Source organism: Mytilus edulis, chromosome 10, assembly GCF_963676685.1.
Source record: "Mytilus edulis chromosome 10, xbMytEdul2.2, whole genome shotgun sequence".
In the NCBI taxonomy this organism is placed as follows: domain Eukaryota; kingdom Metazoa; phylum Mollusca; class Bivalvia; order Mytilida; family Mytilidae; genus Mytilus; species Mytilus edulis.
In genome coordinates this window covers 65,120,880-65,143,528 of record NC_092353.1, presented here as the reverse complement: position 1 = coordinate 65,143,528, position 22,649 = coordinate 65,120,880, and the positions used below count along the sequence as shown (strand labels likewise).

The following is a 22,649-nucleotide window of genomic DNA, read 5'->3' as shown; positions in this document are numbered from 1 at the left end:
GTACTTGGGACACATTCTTGTTTAGTTATGCCATTTATAATGTTATATGCTAGTGGGAGCATCATCTGTGTCCCTTTGGACACATTCCCCATTTCTGTTTTTTGTCTTCCTTAGATAAAAATACAGAGGAACCGACAATTTTTTCATGTAGAGTGTCAGAAAATCATGTTGAGGGTTATTTTTTCAAACACAATTGTTTTAGTAACGGTTGATAGCATTACATTTAGATTAATTTTTAGCAGTATTTATGCTTTCTCTTTACAGAATGTTGGGATAGATAAAGGAGATATTCCTGATTTAGCAAAGGTTAGTACCTGTAGTTTAGGGATAACTGGTAAAAGGACTCAAAATAATAATAAAAATAAACAAACAAAAACAATAAAGTGAGTGAATAAAGTTTGTGAGTTGGTAACTTCATTTTCTGCAACAACAAAAAATCTACTTTTGAAACTCATTTTGTCCTATTAATGTGAACTTTCTCATTTCTTGGTCATGTTGGTGTAAAGATTTTCTCTAAAATCATCAGAACAATACAAAGCACAAATACAACTAGCAAAAACACAAAAGGGGCTAAGTACAGATCTGATAGTGCTTGCAGTTACTGTAAGATAGTTCAAAGCCAATACCAACTTATAAAAAAATCAGCCATTTTTTCAATCAGTACTCATCCAACTTCCTATAAATTTAGTATAGAGATGACATTAAAAGTCAGAGAAAGACATAACCTTGTGCAAAGTTTACCTTCTGTAAATTTTTAAATTATTGCGATGTTTTTATAATTGCAAAAAATGCAACCCAGTTACAATCGCAATGATTTCAACTCGCATTTTGAAATTTTTATATGAATTGAACAGGTTGTTTTCTGAATATCGCAAAAATTAAAATTATATTTGAGTCTAAAATAACAAAATGGCAATTATAAATGCATGCAATAATTTCTGAACATACAGTATGTATGACCATGAATATTAATGCACATAAGAATGTACAATAATAGTTAGGCCACGCCAATTTAATTTCTTGTTCTATGGATTTTTGGACTCCAATTGGGGCGAGTGAGCGATTTTAAAATTTTAATAAAAAAATATTTAATTTGCAAATTTTTGAGGCGAAGCTTGAAAAGTAAAGGCGAGCGATTATAATTTTTTTTTGTAAACATAAAATAGTAGGTTTTATTTAATATATCACTTGTACTTTGACATTTTTTTAATCTATGAAGTATTTCCCCCTGTTAACCAAGGTCCAAGAAATAATTGAATAATTAAATCTGGTCTATGTGCATGCATGTGTGACTGACAATGAAACAATTCTCCATCCAAGTCATAATCAGGTTGGGAACAACCCCTTAATTTTATAAATATCCCTTTTATGGGGGTCAATATAAGTTATAATATATCTTTTTGTAAAACAAACTTTTTAGTACAAAAGGGCTCATATTTTCCCAAAGTACTATACATCTATCTGGTATTAAATGGTCAAAACATGTCCAAGAATTTTGTAATATTCCTGGACTTGAACCATGTTAACGCATTTACTTTAACAGTTATTTTGAATAATATTATTAATATTATTCAAAATAATTGGACCACTCTTTTAGAAAAGTTGTTTAAAATAAGATGTATTTCTCCTCTTTTTGAGTAAAAGTTTTTAAGTTTCCAAAGGTTTTGTATAGTAGCACAATACAAATTCTTGGTATTTCTATTTTCATTTCTACAACAGTAAAATGACTCCTTGTCTAAGGGAGGGTTGTTCCCAACCTGATAATAACAAACACTGGTCAAAGTACTGCCTTTTACACAGGGCTTTGATCCAGACCTAACAGCAAGCTATAAGAGACCCCAAAATTATTAGTGTACACAATTCGAACAGGAAAACCAACGATCTAATTTATATATCAAAACGGGAAAATACAAACGAACCACATCAACAAACGATCACTGCTGAACGACAGGCCCCTGAATCAATCAGGACAGATGCATAAACATGCAGCAGCTATGGATAGTTTTGTTTTGCCATCATACAACACAAATGCAGTTGAAGGCAAATCCTTCAGAAGTTCTTTGTACTTTATTTTAACAACGAACATTTTTTGATAGGGAATATAAGTGTGGAGGGAATATAAGTGTGGTGGGGTGCTTATAGGTTTAAAATCGTTATATACAGGTTAGACTGTGAAAAACAAATGTTAATATCTTTTTAGAATATTTACAAAAAAAAAGGTGCGGGAAATGGACATGATTACATTTGCAGATGTGGGAAGAGGGAATATAAAAAAAATATAAAAAATAGGTTTTAAAAAAAAAATAGGTGCCGGTGGGTCCATTGAACAAGGAATTAGATTGGTGTGGCCTTAGTTTCTATTGTTTTGTTATCCCTATCCTATCCAGTAATTGCTTCAGTATATATTCTGTATCAGTATATTTGTAGGCACCATCAAGTTTATTAGATGCACTTGAACAACATCTGGCATCATTAGAAGGAAAAAAGGGTATTGTTTCTACAACAAAGTAAGTGATTACATGTTATATGCTTTGCTATTTACCCGAGGTGTGATAGAAGATCTTACAAGTTTATTATCATTACAATTGATTTTGATTTAATGATTTTCACCTTTTATCAAGATAACACACCACTGATTGCTGTCTATCATAGGAGTGACAGATTTATTGGAAAACTATTTATTATATTTGATTATATTTAAAAATAAATATAACATCATATCTAGTTACATCATATCTACTGTCTTTTCCATGCATTCAAATGTAGAACAGACATGTTATTAGTAACCAATACTTAATATAGATCATTATTCTTCTTGGATGTATTCATTTATCAGTTATGTATGCATTATGTATTAATTAATCATATTGTATTTGCGTATATATATATTTCTCTAATTCTTCATCAATTTATCCCTTTCTGCATCCATCGTATAAAAAATTTAATCAACTTGTGGTTCATTTCATCTCAGTACTTCATTGGTTAAAATTCGATTATGACATTGAATTTTCTTGTTTTCCTCTGAATTTCCTATTGTGACGGCATGAAAAAAGGCGACAATACACCTTATTGCTAATCCCAGCTGACCTGGCCGCTTGAACTTTTGACGCATACAACAATCACTTTTCCATTGTGGCGTCAGATATTTTGTATTGTGACGTCAAAATTTTACGGGAACCTGTGTGATATCCAGTAATGGCGGACAAATAGCGATAAGGTGTATGCCTGATGACACTTCATAGAAAGAACACATCTTTTTGCAGATCAGTTGCAAAGAAGGAATAAGTTTGCCTGCATATTGTTTGAAAATCATTAGAGAAACAGATTAGATTGTCAAATCTCATGTAATACATATTTATCCATTCTCGACAGTTAAATTTTGAATATTTAAAACGCTCAGCAAGCGTCGCGTTTTAAATTTGAAAATTTAACTGTCTCGAGTGGATAAATATCGTATCACACTCGATGCAGTGGTAGAATCTATATATATATATATATATATATTATAGAAGTCTAGAAAAAGGACCAACCAGCAAATTTACTATGTACCGGATCGTCTAGAATAGCCAATACTTTGCAGATAAGAAAAAATTGTATAAGTCTAAAAATTTGCACAACAGTACTGATATAAGATGTTATTAAACGAAGATGTTGTTATTAAATCATTTTGACAAATATTTCAGCTTAACAAATAGCCTTCTTCAGGTGTCAATGGTTTTAACAATACTATAATGCCGATTGTATTTTCAGACCAGCAGGTTTCTCAACAGCTGTTGATGCAATATCAGGGAACAGTTCTTTTCAAATATCAGAGGAAGAAAAGAAAAAAATATTAGATGAGGAGAATCAAAGATTACAACAATTAAAGGTAAACTCGTAATAGATACCAGGATTTAAATTTAGTAAAGGGTTTCGTCTACAACAAAATCACCAATGAGACTCAAATAAAAGGAGTTAAAAAGGCAAATAATATTAAGATGATCATATTGAGTCAGTTTCTGAAAGTATTTGCTATAATGTCATGATGCACATACCATGTTGATTACCCACAGTCAAATGAATTAAGAATGCACAAAATTTGTTTTTCATTCTATCAGACCTGTCAACTTTTGTAAATCTCCATTGATGATTTAGTTCGCTACCTATTTTTAGAGTGTTACAATTTTTAAGGCGTTTTTGTGCACTGTTTTGAGGGGGCATTAAGTTTCATGCTTGTCTGTATGTAGGTTCGTTCATCTCAAAGTTGGTTTTCGGTTCTCTTCAGTTTGCCTCAACCAAATGTTATGAAACTTATACCTGATGCTAATTACCACAAAATGAAGATCAAGTATGAGTTTTTGAAGCATCACGTTAACATTCTAAAGTTATACCCCTTTACAAATGTAAAAAACTGCTGAATTTTTCGTTTCCATTCTCTAACTTTAGTTCCCTCAACCAAATGCTATGAAACCTATACACAATGCTTTTCAACGCAAAATACAGATCAAGATTGAATTTTATGGTTGTCACTAAATTTTCTAGAGTTATTCCCCTTTACAAATGTTAGCTTGATATTTATCATGTTGCTGAAGCTTGATCTATGCTGAAAAATAGATTGGATAATTACCAGTCTCGTTGCAGTTTAGTTTATTCAATTCTAGGAGTATAAATTAAAGGAAACTGGTTCACCAGCAACTCCAAGTACTGCTACACAATCACCACCATCAACAAATCCATTTGCTAACAATACAAATGCAACAGACACAAATAATTTACTTGGCTCACCAATATCTTCACAATCTGGAATGGCAAGTGATGATTTACTGAGTTTAACAGGGAATCCATTTGTTCAGAATGTTCAGCAAGTGATGGCAATGAATAATGCTGTCAATAATATACAGACTTCTTTTGCTCCTGGTGGCTGGAACACACCACCTAGTCAAGGTAACTTATTATAAATAAGGTAGAGGGGGTAAAGTGAAAAAGCTAATAACTGAATTTAAGACCACATTTAAAATTATGTTTCTTTCCCCTCTCCCGACCCTGGATTTTACAGGAGGGTTGGTAGGTAGGTAAACAGTTTTTTTTTCTCCAGCAGTATTCTTCTATTTAAAGTCGAAAATTTAGGGTTTTACAGTTGAATTCAAATAAAGAGGGCTTTTAAATGCATGCATTAAACATGCAATATGGTATTATATCTTTTCAAACATGGAAGAACCCCAGATTAATTTTTGTACATGGTCTTAGATATTCACAATAAATCGTCTCATAGCGATTCACTTATTATCATCCATTGTCCATGGGCTTTTCAAACCAAATTATTCTCAACTCCTTTATGAAGCAAAAAGCATACAAGACTCCAGAGGCGGATCCAGAATTTTTCATAAGTAAGGGCCTACTCCAGTCATGCTTCTGTGATTCCCTATATAATCAACCCCTCTAAATCTGCATCTGGACTCAACATGTCCATCACTGCCCTGAACCACACACTATTTTTGAAACAGCTGTGTAGACTGGAACATGCAGGTGCTAAGATTTGTACTTCATATCCAGATTACCACAATTAATGTCTCTTCAGTGATATTAGGGATCGGACAGTTTTTGGAAGGCCTTATAATATACCATAATTTAGGATAGACTCTTGTATTTTAAAAAGTCTGAATAGGATGAATGGATTATATAAACTGGAGGGAAAATGTAATACAAGCCAAAACTAAATAAATATAAACAAGTCTAAATAGAAAACAATTAAAGGTATGCATAAAACGTCTGAATAATAGTCAACGATTTTTCCCACGAGGGCACTGGATCGTTACGAGTTATGATTCATGTACACAATAAATAAATTATATTAATGCCTACAAAGTGTACAAAACAACACCAATAACAAAAAAGGTAAATTTGAATGTAATTATTTATGAATATTTCGGATAACAGATACCAGTATCGTAATTGCGAAAACAACCATGAATGACAATATTGTAGGGTCCCACACACTATTGTGTAAAAAATGTGCCATGTTTAAAGTTAAGTAACATTTCATTTACCCTTACCATGCTGAATTGTTTTCAGAAAATTTCTAATTTTTTGTTTATTTGCAAAAATATGCAAATTATATGCAAATGAGCTTAACCCTGCTGCTGAAGCATATTGATTCCTTTAAATCTAATGTAGGTGATCACGGGGGTAGGGTGGTCAGGTTGAGGAGGCTGGGATGAGTGGGCGGGAATTTGCCCAAACGATTTTTCGTCCTTTGACTTGACCCCTGAAACCCAGGGATGCTGTTAAAGGTATCCAACTGTAGCCTGCATATAGAGTGGACCCCAGTTAACAAATTGACCCCAAAAGTTGTTAGGTGGGAGTGAATCTGATCTTGGTTCAGCAGTCTACAGAAGGTTATTGGACCAAAAGTAAGGAATTTCATGATTTTTTATGATTTTTTACTTCAAATGGACTCGAAACTGGAAGTAGTTGTTTCCTATGCGTATTTCAATAAAAGTTACAATCAGCAGTTATATGCCTGCAGGTTTGCACTATTTTTGCAAGTTATAGGCCTCTGAACTTCATGTGTAAGACACAGAAGGGAAGCCCACCCCTCCAGAAAACCAAGTTTCATCCGATTACAATTTTCCAAGTCCGTATTTGTGCTCAAAATGCAATATAAACATCAGAAAGATGACTATAGATAGTCTTAGGTTGAGGGAACATGCATAACTTTTGAAATAAGTATCATAAAGCCGACTCCTAAAAGTATGGAACGCCATTGGAGCCAAATAACAGTGGTCTGGGTAAGCCTGTCATATGACAGGTACTGCATGGTAAGGGTTAAATTACTCACAGCATCACAGATAAAACTTTTGAAGACAGTCTTGGTTGTTCAATATAATACTTCCAGGCTAAGATCAAGAAAACGCGATAAACATTAAGCTTTACTTTTATTTACCTGTGAACTATATTGTGGAAACATGTGCCATCATGTATATTTCAAATATTTTGAAATGAAGAATGACACAAGATTGTTATTAGCCAATCAAAATAACAAACATCTAATATAATTATATAAAAATGAAATACATGTACATATTTTCTTCTTGACAGCAGAGGTTGACTTTACGAAAGTTTTTCACAACAACTCGTCAACATCATCAGGATATATGGGTAGGCAATAAAAGCATGTTTAACAAAACTGGTTCAGGCTTTTTATATGACTTCAAAATATTTTTGGGGTTGGTATAATGCTATGATGTTGTCATCGTCGTCGTCGTCCGAAGGCACATTTTGTTTCTGAACGATAACTTTAGCACTAGTAATAAAGTTAATGGATCTCTTTGAAATTTTACAAGCAGGTTTAATACCACAATAGGAAGGTCAGGATTGATTTTGGGGATTATGGTGCGAATAGTTTAGAAATTAAGGGCCAAAAACAGGCATTTTTGTAGTTTCAGGACAATAACTTGTATGTAAGTGTATGGATCTATCTGACATTGCACCACAAGGTTCCATATCACAAAGGAAAGGCTGGGATTGAGTATGGGGGTAATTGCCCCTAACATGCAGCAATTAGGGGCAAAAAAAAGGCAAAAACCAGTTTCCAGACAATGACTTGTGTTGAATTGTATTGATCTCTCTACACTTGTACAAAAGATTTCAATGGGAAGGCTGGGATTGAGTTTTGGGGCAATTGCTCGAAGGGTTCCAATTTTTTTTAAGGGGTTCATTATTTTTTTTCAAAAATTTTCATTTGCACAGTATTGCCCAATAGATTTTAAGCTCTTTAACCACATTCATTGTGTCAGAATCTTTTATTGTGTCTAAATTTGACCCAACTGTTCAGGATTGGACCTCTGGGGTCATATCAAGCTGCGCTCAGCAAAGCATTTTATTTACTACTAATATAGACTCCTTTATATATTGTAAATGACAATGAAGTGAGGTTTCTAAGAGGATGCAGAATTTTGGAAACACTTGTTATTGCTTGAATCACATAACATACTTGTTATATATACTGTAAATTTAGAAATTATTGCATGCATTTATTATTACTAATTTGTCATTCTAGGCTTAATGCAATATCGATGTTTACGATTTGGAGAAAAACCCTGTTTAATTCATAGCAAAAGCCTTGTTTAGTAAAACAAATGAAATTAGCTGTCATTGTATGAGTATAAAGGAGCTTTCTATGAAACTAACAAACACGCTTTCTTTTATGCCTCCACCATAGGGGGGCATTAAGTTTTACTCTTGTGTTTCTGTATGTCCGTCCGTACATATTTCTGAAATTGGTTTTCATTCTCTAACTTTAGATTGCCTCAACCAAATGTTATGAAACTAATACAAAATGCTTATTACCACAAACAAACAGACCAAGATTGAATTTTGGGACATCACTTTAACTGTTCTAGAGTTATGCCCTTTACAATTTAAATAATTGCTAAACTTTTCGTTTCTATTTTCTAACTTTAGTTTGCCTGAACCAAATGCTATGAAAGTCAAACTTATACACAATGCTCTTCAACCTTGTTTGTCTTTATAACTAGTATGATCTAACCACACTGATGTAGAGGAAATGCACATCTGGCATATTAAATTATAATCCTAGTACCTTTGATAACTATTGAACTGTATGCCATTTTGTATGTTTATCTTATCTGAATGCTTTCCTAGGGGATTCCCAAGACATGCATGAGATCCATATATGTGTACCTCCCGACAGGAGTACAATTATCCCGGTTTCAGAAGTCTCCTCCCTTCCTCTGGTTGAAGAGAAAATAAATACTGTGTTTAAACATTTATGTATACTCATTTTCCGGTGCTTTTACTACGATATTTACAAATGTTTAATGTTTATTTATTAAAAACGTAAAAACCGGAATGTATCTAAAGTTATCTGATATTTCGGTCTATAACAAACTAGGACTATAACAAACTTGGCCTATAACATAATTGGCCTCACAAAATCGGACTAAAAAAAATTCTTATATATTTATTCAATATTAAGTATTAATTAACAAGTGATAATAGTTTGATTGAACAATGAACAGTTGACAGTATATCAAATACTCGTAATCATATTGCGTCTGTCTATGTCACAAGCCAAGGATAAGTAGAGGTAAATACCAGATTTGATGGAAAAGTGCATTGTTTGTTAAAACGTTGATCGGAAGGTTTTGGTGCCAAAATACATATATTAACTTTCAATTTAGCAAATAAATAGCTAATTAACATTCCAATGAGGACATAAGGACTAAGTGGATCTAAACTGACAACTGAAAAACCTCTGGAATGTGGAGAAGTTCCTTAATACTTAATTGATAGGGGTGCCACTGGGGTTCTGTTACCCTACCCTTTTCATATAATTTAGATTTTGAAAATGTATACCTTTTCATATATTGTGTAGGTAAAAATGTAACCTTTTCCAATATTGTTTTGATTTCATGTGGTGTGTAAAACTCTTTAATATAAGAGTGGAATACCAAATACAAACGATTAGAATAATAGTCACAGGCTTTACCTAATATGTTTTAAAGTGAGTCTTAAGTTTTTCTCAAAGTAACTTTCTTAATGTTAAAAAAACATACACAACTTTCTTATTGTTTGCTTGTTTACTTATCAAGTTATAAATATGCATAGCAAATCTTTTTTTATATACATGTACCTGTGCTATTAACATTGCATACTATATATAAAATAGATGAATAAAATTGAGAATGGAAATGGGGAATGTGCCAAAGAGACAACAACCCTACCATAGAAAAAAACAACAGCAGAAGGTCACCAACAGGTCTTCAATGTAGCGAGAAAATCCCGCACCCGGAGGCGTCCTTCAACTGGCCCCTAAACAAATATATACTAGTTCTTTGATAAGGCCAATTAAAATTAATTGATAGATTTTCATCCCCGCCCGCCCCTCTGAAATCGTCCCGCCCCGATTTTTTTTATTTTGAAAAATTTACGATTTCCGGATTTGTTCATCTCCGTTTCCAGTAACCGTCAAAAATTTTGTTTCCTTCCAAACTTCCTATTTCAAATTTCGTATTACTTCGAGTATTTAAAAAATATATTATGCAGCTCTATGATGAGAAAATCGTCTACCGAGAATAGAGATTGATTTCAAGAAGGGCATGAAATAATCGGGCTACAAGTAATACGCTGTGTCCAATATGGCAAATCGCGGCATGACACAAATTTTTGTGATTTAGAAAACCATTGATTTTTTTATTGATAAAATGACTTTGTGGCAGGAATTTAGGACTGTGAATTATACCCAAAGAGCACGAATCGTGGAACACATTCGTACAAAACCATAACTGTATAAATAAAATGACAGTATAATTGAGTTCAAAAAGTCGGCAAATATACACTTAGATTTACCCACGGCTTGTTTTGTTGACAAACAGCACACACACCTTCTGTCCCAATACCCTCAATAGAGCCATTAGACATCATCTCCTTTTTGGTTAAGTTCATGTTTTACATATTAATTATATTTGCATCTATAAGAATCATAAAAGCACCAACCCTTTCGTTTTCAAAACGGTTTCATTTTATTCTGAACTCATAATTCTTTAGTTGCATATTTGTTTCATTTTATGTAGACAAAAAATGGTCGCTTAAAAAGACACTAAATTTGTTGAAGGTAGTCCAACTGAAGAGAGCATTCTTCTTTTATGTTTTTGCTGTTTAGGTTTCTAAAGCAGCAATTACATGTAGAACAGTGGTTGCCAATTACAAAAAAATGTAGAGATTTTTATTCATGTTAAGATTTGAAATATTATGTACGATTCCTTATATATGTATATACATAATATAAGCTTATTATTACACTTGCATATTTGAAGAACACGTCACAAGAGAGTTTCATAAGAAATAAAAATAAAAAAATAAAATCCTCCCACCCGCCCCATTTTTTTAAAAAATTTGGATGAAAATCTACTAATTAATTTTAGTTGGCCTAATGAACGCCATACTAATTTCCAAATTGTACACAAGAAACTAAAATTAAAATAATACAAGACTAACAAAGGCCAGAGGCTCCTGACTTGGGACAGGCGCAAAAATGTGGCGGGGTTAAACATGTTTGTGAGATCTCAACCCTCCCCCTATACCTCTAGCCAATGTAGAAAAGTAAACGCATAACAATACGCACGTTAAAATTCAGTTCAAGAGAAGTCCAAGTCTTATGTCAGAAGATGTAACCAAAGAAAATAAACAAAATGACAATAATACATAAATAACAACAGACTACTAGCAGTTAACTGACATGCCAGCTCCAGACTTCAATTAAACTGACTGAAAGATTATGATTTCATGCATGAATAAAGCACTATACATAAATTTTCTCTTATTTATGTACTGGAAGAAAAGGTTAAATCATAGAATCTGAAAGGATTATAATAGTTGACTTTATCCGATTTTTGCCCTTTTTATAAAGTTTGTGCTTTTAACTTTTGGTTATCAAACTCAGTAAACAGTTACATCATGGTCTTTGGTCATGTCATATCCCAAAGTCGGATTAATTTGAGCTTGACTTTGTCCTTTGATACCTATGATAGTAAAACCTTGTACAATTTATGTCATATTTTTTGTACCTTTTAAAACTGCATTTTAGGTTTGGGTGTATCATAAACCACTGACCTTTCTCAATTAAACACTATGATAGTTAAACAGTATCTGGTTTGTACTTGGTGCATACGTTTTGAACTGTAGCACAAAACTCTGTATGCATAAGGATCATACTGACCTTGTCATTCAATTTCAGAATTTACCGCCGCCTTTGTTCCCGAGGTCAGTAGGATTCTTAGAAGATTGACATATAATTAACCATGTGTCAACTCAACACAGAGGCAAAGAATATATCAAATAAATGGCTGAAAACCAACAATCTCAAAATGTCATTGCCTCAATGCTGAATTTCACAGCAGCAACTAAAATGTATCTCATGGTTATAAAATTAAGTACCTCTACGAATTTAGTATGTATCAACTTATATTCCTTTCTACATACAAGGCTCACACTTCTTCAGAATCATAGGAAGAAATGACTTCTCTTTTTGAAACTGAGAGGAAGAAGTGGTGAAGAAGGGCCATATGTATCTTATTTTTTTGTATTGTTCAATTTGTACCTGGGAATACAATAAAAGTAACAGTTCAAATTCAAAGTTGTTTAATTCTTTCATATCTGGTTGCACAATCATAATGATATTAGTCTCTTGTCAGAAAAAACATAGTTAAATATCTAGCAAATATCAAAAAAGAAAAGAAAGTTGTTATTTCAATTTAGAATGAACTCTGTTATGTTTATGAAATTCAGTGGTTAAAATTCTCTTTAAAAAGATATAAAATTCACTCAAAGATAAACAAAATGATAATGTTGGTTTTCACAATTATTAAGCATCAAAAGGAAGCAGTGAATATTAAACTGAATGTGTTCCACACATCAGATGTTGGTAGCTATCTATTTTATCGAAATCAACATAGTAAACATGTGTACATTGTCTAAAGAGTTTGAACTCATTTTCAGCAGGAGACGAGATGTACACACTGGATCCATTAGACCCTTTAGCATCTGTGTCTATCCCTGTTGATAGTTGTCTTGATAATCTGTTATCTGGACAAGAACTCATTTCTCCAGTCAAACAGGTTACCAGTTCTGTCATACCTTCAATGGTTTCCTCTGTGTCAGACAGTGAGAAAACTCATTGTAAGATGATTGGCTCACTGCATTCAACCAGTCATGCTTCTTCTGCAGTTGATCAACCTATGACAGGAGCACCACTTACTGATTCAGGTTTCTCAGTGTTTATACATGTTTCTAATTTGTGTTGTGTAAATTATTTGTACACATTTATTTTGTTTTCTGTTCAGTTGTTCGTTTTTGTTTTAGAACCTCACTAGACTTTTTTTTAGGTTATGTAGTATATAAATTTGCCATATATTGACAAAACAATATGGCAGCCACTGTTACTGTTTATATTTAGTACAATTAGGTTAAAGGATTATACTTTACATTTTGTGTTGATGGATGTTGTGAGTTCATAGCAGAAAACAATTAGATAAAATGAAACCAAGGTTACCAGAAATGTTTGTTTGCAGATTAATGTGTCAATTTAAGATTGAATTTAATTTAAGATTGAATTTAATTTAAGATTGAATTTAATTTAAGATTGAATTTAATTTAAGATTGAATTTAATTTAAGATTGAATTTAATTTAAGATGAGCAAAACTGTTTTTTATAACATTATAAAGTTTACACCCAAGCACAAACACAAAGATATTTTCTAAACTTAAATGATACTTAAATGTTAAATGATACAGAAACCAAATGTTCTAAACATAGCTTTTAATCATATGTTACAGGGACCCACCTTCTTTCCTTGAATTGCTCACAATGTTTTCACACTGCCTCTTATTAGACTCACTGACAACATGTTTTTGCAGTCAACTATTTCTGTTTCTATGTAACAGTTTAAATTTAAAGACCCAATTGTGGCAGGTAACTTCACAGACTGATAAGAATACGCTGTTTGACCATCACCAAATTTGAAAGGTGTATGACTTTCCATGCATTTTATTTCTTCATTAGCAGAGTCAAAAGTGTCTAAAAACTGATGTAACTATTTAAACCTGCAAACTGTTTTGGTTCATACTGTATCTACAACTGCAGCATTAAATGCCTTGGCTACAAAAATTTCTTGAGGTGTAATGTTTTGTTTAGAAGTTGTAATTAGAGTTATGTTTACAGTTTCAGATGTGTCTGTTCATTCCTCTGTCATTTTAACATCATATGTTTTATGTGGACAATCCTTGAACCAGTGATATTTTGAATCACAACATCTACAACGAGTTATGCTTCCATTTATAGTTGGATTAAGTCTGGATTATGCATTTCTTTGATTAAATTATCTATCTATGTGATTGCATGCAACAAATCTCCTTGAACTAAGCCCTCTATCAAAATGATGTTCTTCTCCAAATGCAGATTCTTCTTAAACATTAACTACCGTAGGTACTCACTTATAAGTCGGAAGTTTGGGAGTAAATTTCAGAATCCAGAGAGGGGAACTGACTTATAAGCGAGATCCAGCCACCAGATGTCCAAATTTTGTCCGACTTATCAAGACTAAATCCTCAGAATTTGGAGCTGAAAAGGGCAACCGACTTATAGTCTGATTGACTAATAGGCACTCTGTAATTTTTATGCAAATATCCTACTAAGAGCTGTCTTTATGATATCAAATTTTAAATCAGAACATGCAGTTAGAGCAAGATGCCTGTCGCTTTGACCAAGTCCTGCATTATCTAAGAGTTGAAATACTAATATTGCATCAGGAAGTGCCATGTCATATTTCTTGCACTTGTTATACTTCAGTCTTTTTTGTCAAAATCAAAACAAGCTCAAAGTCAATTCCGTGGATGGTCTGATCAGGTCAAATCTGAGAAACCTGAAAAACAAAGTAAATAAACAAGATGGCTGAAACTAAATTGTCACTTATATTTCTTTTGCAAATGATGAATTTTAATTGCCAAATTTATTATTTTTTCGCAAAATGCAAAAATAGCAACTTCCAGTGGAAACCCTGCTTCTGTTCAAAGTTCAACTTCAAACTCAATTATATAATCACACATTTTAATGGATGACTCCCTATGATACTCCCGTCCTTTTCAAACATTTTTACTTATTCTGTTATCAATTTGTCAACTCCTTCATGAACATTCAAATCCTCTGGTGTTATTTCTAATGCTACCTCTCTTGGTTTTCTTTGTAACAACAACGCTAGTGCTAGGCCTCTCTTCTTCTTGTCCAATTCTGTAACCAGTTGCCACATCTTCACTTCATTCTTCCATTTCTGATATGATTTCTTTGTTGTCAAGCTTGGTGGGTTCTTATAACTCAAGAGCCATTCCCATCTCGCCTGATGTTATGAGCTCTGCTAACACTGTAAGTGGACTGTAAACGACTTAAATGTTCTCTGTACAACTTTAATCTAAACCCACCAAGTTATATACTGTAAATACAAAGATATATACAAACAGAACTAAAGACTAAAGACTAAACTTAATTATTTAACTATTAAACTAAATAGTGAACACCTCAATTGGATTTTAATGTCATGGTTGTAGTCTAAAGACACATTTGCTTTCCCGACAATAACTGTAGTTTAAGTGATCCAAGGTTAGGATTGATATTGGGGATGATGGTCCCAACCCTTAAGGAATTATGGGCCAAAAACAAACATTTTTCTAGTTTCAGGATAATAACTTGTGTATAAGTGTTTCTATTGCTCTGAAATTGTACCACATTGTTTGATACCACAAGTAGAAGGTTGCCAACAGTTTAGGAATTAAAGGCCAAAAACAAGCATTTTTGTAGTAGTTGTATGGATCTCTCTGACATTTTACCACAAGGGTTCATATCACAATGGGAAGGTTGGGATTGAGTTTTGGGGTAACTGCCCAAATCATGCAGGAATTAGGGGCAAAAAAAGATCCAAAATCAAGCATTTTTCATATTTTATGACAGATGAGCAATTCAGCATTTCATACATCTGAAGTTCATTAAAATATGTACTTATCATTTGTGGTAAAAGAAACATTTTTATAATGAATCCTTTTGCAATAGTATTGATATCTATGTTCATAAATGGTTTTGTACTTATTATTTGAGGTAAAAGATACGTTTTATAATGGATTTTGTTGCAATAGAATGGATGTTCATCAATGGTTTTGAACTGCTAGTAGTTGTTTTATTGAGATCTTTGATATAACATGACTGTACTTTACTGATCCACAAGGTGTTTATATTTGATATAACATGACTTTACTTTACTGATCCACAAGGTGTTTATATTTGATATAACATGACTTTACTTTACTGATCCACAAGGTGTTTATATTTGATATAACATGACTTTACTTTACTGATCCACAAGGTGTTTATATTTGATATAACATGACTTTACTTAACTGATGATCCACAAGGTGTTTATATTTGATATAACATGACTTTACTTTACTGATCCACAAGGTGTTTATATTTGATATAACATGACTTTACTTTACTGATCCACAAGGTGTTTATATTTGATATAACATGACTTTACTTTACTGATCCACAAGGTGTTTATATTTGATATAACATGACTTTACTTTACTGATCCACAAGGTGTTTATATTTGATGTAACATGACTTTACTTTAATGATCCACAAGGTGTTTATATTTGATATAACATGACTTTATTTTACTGACCCACAAGGTGTTTATATTTGATATAACATGACTTTACTTTAATGATCCACAAGGTGTTTATATTTGATATAACATGACTTTACCTAAATGATCCACAAGGTGTTTATATTTGATATAACATGACTTTACCTAAATGATCCACAAGGTGTTTATATTTGATATAACATGACTTTATTTTAATGATCCACAAGGTGTTTATATTTGATATAACATGACTTTATTTTAATGATCCACAAGGTGTTTATATTTGATATAACATGACTTTACCTAAATGATCCACAAGGTGTTTATATTTGATATAACATGACTTTATTTTAATGATCCACAAGGTGTTTATATTTGATATAACATGACTTTACTTTACTGATCCACAAGGTGTTTATATTTGATATAACATGACTTTACTTTAATGATCCACAAGGTGTTTATATTTGATATAACATGACTTTACCTAAATGATCCACAAGGTGTTTATATTTGATATAACATGACTTTACCTAAATGATCCACAAGGTGTTTATATTTGATATAACATGACTTTATTTTAATGATCCACAAGGTGTTTATATTTGATATAACATGACTTTATTTTAATGATCCACAAGGTGTTTATATTTGATATAACATGACTTTACTTTACTGATCCACAAGGTGTTTATATTTGATATAACATGACTTTATTTTAATGATCCACAAGGTGTTTATATTTGATATAACATGACTTTACCTAAATGATCCACAAGGTGTTTATATTTGATATAACATGACTTTATTTTAATGATCCACAAGGTGTTTATATTTGATATAACATCTGATCCACAAGGTGTTTATATTTGATATAACATGACTTTACTTTACTGATCCACAAGGTGTTTATATTTGATATTACATGACTTTACTTTACTGATCCACAAGGTGTTTATATTTGATATAACATGACTTTACTTTACTGATCCACAAGGTGTTTATATTTGATATAACATGACTTTACTTTAATGATCCACAAGGTGTTTATATTTGATATAACATGACTTTATTTTAATGATCCACAAGGTGTTTATATTTGATATAACATGACTTTACTTTACTGATCCACAAGGTGTTTATATTTGATATAACATGACTTTACTTTACTGATCCACAAGGTGTTTATATTTGCCTGATACTGATTAGATGCATCAGCTTGTTTTCACTTTACTTGTAAAGCATACAGAAAGATTTCTGTTTAAATGTATTTTTTTTTATTTTTCTGGTTTTTTAAGGTTTTGATGCATTTGGAGAAGTTCTGAAACCAGCTAATACATCTGGTCAGTTAATGAATACACAGACTGATAAATTATTGCAGAAAGACTTAGATTCTAGCTTGGCAAGTTTAGCTGGGAACCTCAATATAAATCCTGCTGCAAGTGTCAAGAAGTAAGTAGTATAGATAAAAGTGTTAAATTACATGTACTGTCAAAATTGTGTCATGAAAGCACTATCAAAACTTAAAACACATTTTTCCTTGCATTATTTGTTGGCTATATTTCCTGAATTCATTATAATTTAACTCTCATTTTTGTACCTTGTTTAAATAATAAATACTGGCAAATTTTCTCAATTCACAGAATTCTATTTCTTTTAAAACATGTATTAAAAAGAACTTGTTAGGATCATATGTCCATGTGAGCAGTAACTTGATGTCATCTCATAGTTTCATCATAATATTTTCAAATTCTTTTCCTCTGAAACACGGGGCAGATTGGAGTGCTAAGTTTATGCTCACAATGTTGATTCAACATATACAACAATATAATTAGAACTACTGTAAATTCAGAAATTATTGCGTGCATTTATTATTGCGATTTTGTCATTTTGGACTAAAATGCAATTTTTATACGACCGCAAAATTTGAAAATTTTTTCATCGTATATTGCTATCACGTTGGCGTCGTCGTCTGTGTCGTCGTCGTCGTCCGAATACTTTTAGTTTTCGCACTCTAACTTTAGTAAAAGTGAATGGAAATCTTTGAAATTTTAACACAAGGTTTATGACCACAAAAGGAAGGTTGGTATTGATTTTGGGAGTTTTGGTCCCAACATTTTAGGAATTAGGGGCCAAAAAGGGCCCAAATAAGCATTTTCTTGGTTTTCGCACTATAACTTTAGTTTAAGTTAATAGAAATCTATGAAATTTTGACACAAGGTTTATGACCACAAAAGAACGGTTGGGATTGATTTTGGGAGTTTTGGTTTCAACAGTTTAGGAATTAGGGGCCAAAAAAGGGCCCAAATAAGCATTATTCTTGGTTTTCGCACAATAACTTTAGTTAAAGTAAATAGAAATCAATGAAATTTAAACACAATGTTAATGACTACAAAAGGAAGGTTGGTATTGATTTTGGGAGTTTAGGTCCCAACAATTTAGGAATTAGGGGCCAAAAAGGGACCCAAATAAGCATTTTTCTTGGTTTTTGCACCATAACGTTAGTATAAGTAAATAGAAATCTATGAAATTTAAACACAAGGTTTATGACCATAAAAGGAAGGTTGGTATTGATTTTGGGAGTTTTGGTCCCAACAGAATAAGGGGCCCAAAGGGTCCAAAATTAAACTTTGTTTGATTTCATCAAAATTGAATAATTGGGGTTCTTTGATATACTGAATCTAACTGTCATGACTGTGTATGTAGATTCTTAACTTTTGGTCCGGTTTTCAAATTGGTCTACATTAAGGTCCAAAGGGTCCAAAATTAAACTTAGTTTGATTTTGACAAAAAATGAATCAGTTAGGTTCTTTGATATGCTGAATCTAAAAATGTACTTAGATTCTTGATTATTGGCCCAGTTTTCAAGTTGGTCCAAATCGGGGTCCAAAATTAAACTTTGTTTGATTTCATCAAAAATTGAATAAATGGGGTTCTTTGATATACCAAATCTAACTGTGTATGTAGATTTTTCATTTTTGGTCCTGTTTTCAAATTGGTATACACTAAAGTCCAAAGGGTCCAAAATTAAACTTAGTCTGATTTTAACAAAAATTGAAATCTAGGGGTTCTTTGATATGCTGAATCCAAAAATGTACTTAGATTTTTAATTATGGGCCCAGTTTTCAAGTTGGTCCAAATCAGGATCTAAAATTATTATATTAAGTATTGTGCAATAGCAAGTCTTTTCAATTGCACAGTATTGCGCAATGGCAAGAAATATCTAATTGCACAATATTGTGAAATAGCAAATTTTTTTTTAATTAGAGTTATCTTTCTTTGTCCAGAATAGTAAGCAAGAAATATCTTATTGCAAAATATTGTGCAATAGCAAGATTTTTTTTTAATTGGAGTTATCTTTCTTTGTCCAGAATCAACTTAAATCTTTGTTATATACAATATACAATGTATATTCACTTTTTACTACCAACTGATAAATTAAAATAATCTTTACCATTCAGTGATAACAAGCAGTTTTTTTAAATCTTAATATTTTATGATGTATTTAAATGAGTAGTTATTGTTGCAAACTCCATTAGAAATTTTAATTGAGATTAGTTTTGGAATAAGGGAAAGGGGGATGTGATTAAAAAAATTGGGTTCAATTTTTCTCATTTGAAATTTCATAAATAAAAAAGAAAATTTCTTCAAACATTTTTTTGAGAGGATTAATATTCAACAGCATAGTGAATTGCTCTAAGAGAAAACAAAAATTTTAAGTTCATTAGACCACATTCATTCTGTGTCAGAAACCTATGCTGTGTCAACTATTTAATCACAATCCAAATTTAGAGCTGAATCCAGCTTGAATGTTGTGTCCATACTTGCCCCAACCGTTCAGGGTTCAACCTCTGCGGTCGTATAAAGCTACGCCCTGCGGAGCATCTGGTTTATTTTTGCAACATTGAGAAAAATCCTGTTTAATTTATAGAAAAAACGGGGGGGGGGGGGGGGGGGGGGGACTTAAGGTGTTCCTCTGTCTGTACATCCGTCAGTCTGGCAAATTAGTTTTCCACACTTTCTTCGTCATGCTTGAAGATATTGATTTAACAATTGGTATAAAGTTTTATCATGACAAGTTACAGATCAAGTTAGAATTTTGTTTCAAAATCAATGAATTTCTAGCTGGTAGGGGACTATGTATTGCCATGCAATGTTTACAGAATTTACAGAGTGCTTGCTTCACTTTTATTAATGATTAAGGTAGATGGGGTGTCTAAATTATCTTCCATAGAATTTTTTGATAATTTGCCAAAATGTAGTTTATAACCTGCTTGTTTCAAAATATGAATTAAAAGTATGGGTCACCGGACTTATTTCCACACTACAGGTTGTGGAAAGTTGTCAGATTTAGTATAGAATATGCATGGAAAACCCAATTTTCCTCATTAAAACGAAAATTACACCATAGAATTTTTAGATAAAATATGAGAAGATGGCTGCAATATTATTCTTTCAGATAAGAAAAAGAAAAATGGGGGTCACCGAACTCGTTTTCTTGCTACATAATAAAATGGGTAAATTCCTAACACATTCTATTGTAAAAATAACACAATCTGAATTATCTGCCCTTGCATTTGAGTTATCTCCCCTTATTTGGTAAAGTTGGAAAAAATTGAATCAAACAAAAGTATTCGGTTAATGGTAAAATACAACCATAAATATGATAAAACATTGCATTTTCTATATTACAATGAAAGATCTTGCACATGAATTACCTAATTATCTCAAAATTTGCACATTTTATCAAAGATATAGACCTTGTTTTCTGGTATTTCAAAATCCAAGATGGAGGAAGACACCCTATCTACCTTAAACCAAACTAAATCATATTCAAGCTTTGTTTATATTATGAAGATAATGCCCCTAGGAATACATTCATTTTTTTACACCATCAATGCAGATGAATTAAATTAAAGAGCACATACCCTGTCACTGTACACTTTTCAACCATGGTAAACCATGGTCTAATGGAGATGGTTGACCATGGTTTGACAAATTTGTTAAATGACAGACCATGGTTAACCATGCTTTTTAAGCTCACCTGGCCCTTTTGGTGTCTTTCACGTGTCTTTGTCATTATCCATTAACTTTTACCAAAAAAAATGTAGATTTTAGCTGATATCTCTGAAACTACAAATTGTAAATACAAAGATACATTTATAAAACTAAAGACTAAACTTATAACTAAACTACTAAACTAAGTAGTTTTAAACATTCAATACAATTAAATTGATAAAAATTGTGAAAACAACTAATTGAAGTGACATGTAACTTTGATGAAGAATTTGATACTTATTGGTTGAATGCCCATAGCAATCTAATTATGATTTTACCATATTTCAATCAGTTGATTATTGATTTTCTGCTGAAGTTGAAAGGTGTGGTGAGTTTTCAAAGACAAGTGTTGACTGATGAGTGAACAAGTTAGAGAAGCCAGAAAAAAACTTTGGAGGATGGATGTTATCAAATCGTTATAATTCTTTCTACAAGAAATTTTCACCTGAATATTGATTGTTTTTCACTAATTGAAACCCTGCTTTTTGTACTCTCAAACGCCAAATGAAGTTGTCCTTTTGGCACCATAGACCATATGTCTCATATTATCCTTAACTCTTTAGTTGCACTACAGACATAAATAAAACTAGTGACCAAATATAGCCTCCCCTGTTAACACAGAAATCTTGATAAAGCAAAGATACTATTCATTTTTAAAAAATTCACAAGAAAACGTTCTTTTAAATTAATAAGTAACAAATAAAATCAGATTGATATATAAACATTTCTTTTGGTGTACAGAAACTCTGTAATATGTTCATGTCGGTATGGAAGGGTTCATCTGACCTTGACTTCATTTCCATAGAAAATGGGTATTTCAAGTTTATGTGATACATGTAGTATAAAATTTTGATCTGAAAGCCTTTAAGTAACTAGCAAATATTTTTGATATAGTATTTATGCCCATTTGACATAAAATTTTCTTCAGAATGCAACACGAATGGCAACCTAAAGGAGAGCAAAAAAAAACAGGAGGTGCAAACTTTCAGTTCCAGGGAAATGCATCAAGCACGTGGGCAGCACAGCCAATGGTGAGTCCCGACTTTAGTAGATCTTACCTATCACTTAGTGTTTATTAATTCAGTTAACTTCAAAATCACTATTGGATCAAACTGAACTGGGCTATTAAATAAATTTTCCACATGAGGATCAGGATTTTTTGTTCACACTATTTTTGTCATTATAAGAAGACTTAAAGTTTGGATTCAATTTGCATTGATGCCATTTGTTTATAATGATGTAGATTAATGCCACAACTGATTTCTTCTTAAAGGTAAACCCCCCAAAACTGTATACTCAATGAATTAACTGAAGTTTAAAGATTTTCACTTTGTACTCAAAGCAAGGATTTATGAAAAAATGACGTAAACATGTTTATACAGAGAAATTACATGACATCTT

General features: G+C 32.1%; 1 protein-coding gene across 1 annotated transcript in view; it reads left to right on the top strand.

Moving 5' to 3' along the window:
- LOC139492250 (phosphatidylinositol-binding clathrin assembly protein LAP-like) overlaps nucleotides 1–22,649 on the top strand; it is a gene marked incomplete in the record, with an annotated part of 53,264 nt that overhangs the window by 21,020 nt on the left and 9,595 nt on the right. Inside the window, 8 exon segments of the mRNA XM_071280447.1 lie at nucleotides 265–306; nucleotides 2,428–2,507; nucleotides 3,751–3,868; nucleotides 4,641–4,923; nucleotides 7,078–7,137; nucleotides 12,499–12,765; nucleotides 17,489–17,642; nucleotides 22,177–22,279. Coding sequence (XP_071136548.1) covers nucleotides 265–306; nucleotides 2,428–2,507; nucleotides 3,751–3,868; nucleotides 4,641–4,923; nucleotides 7,078–7,137; nucleotides 12,499–12,765; nucleotides 17,489–17,642; nucleotides 22,177–22,279 — 1,107 coding nt within the window.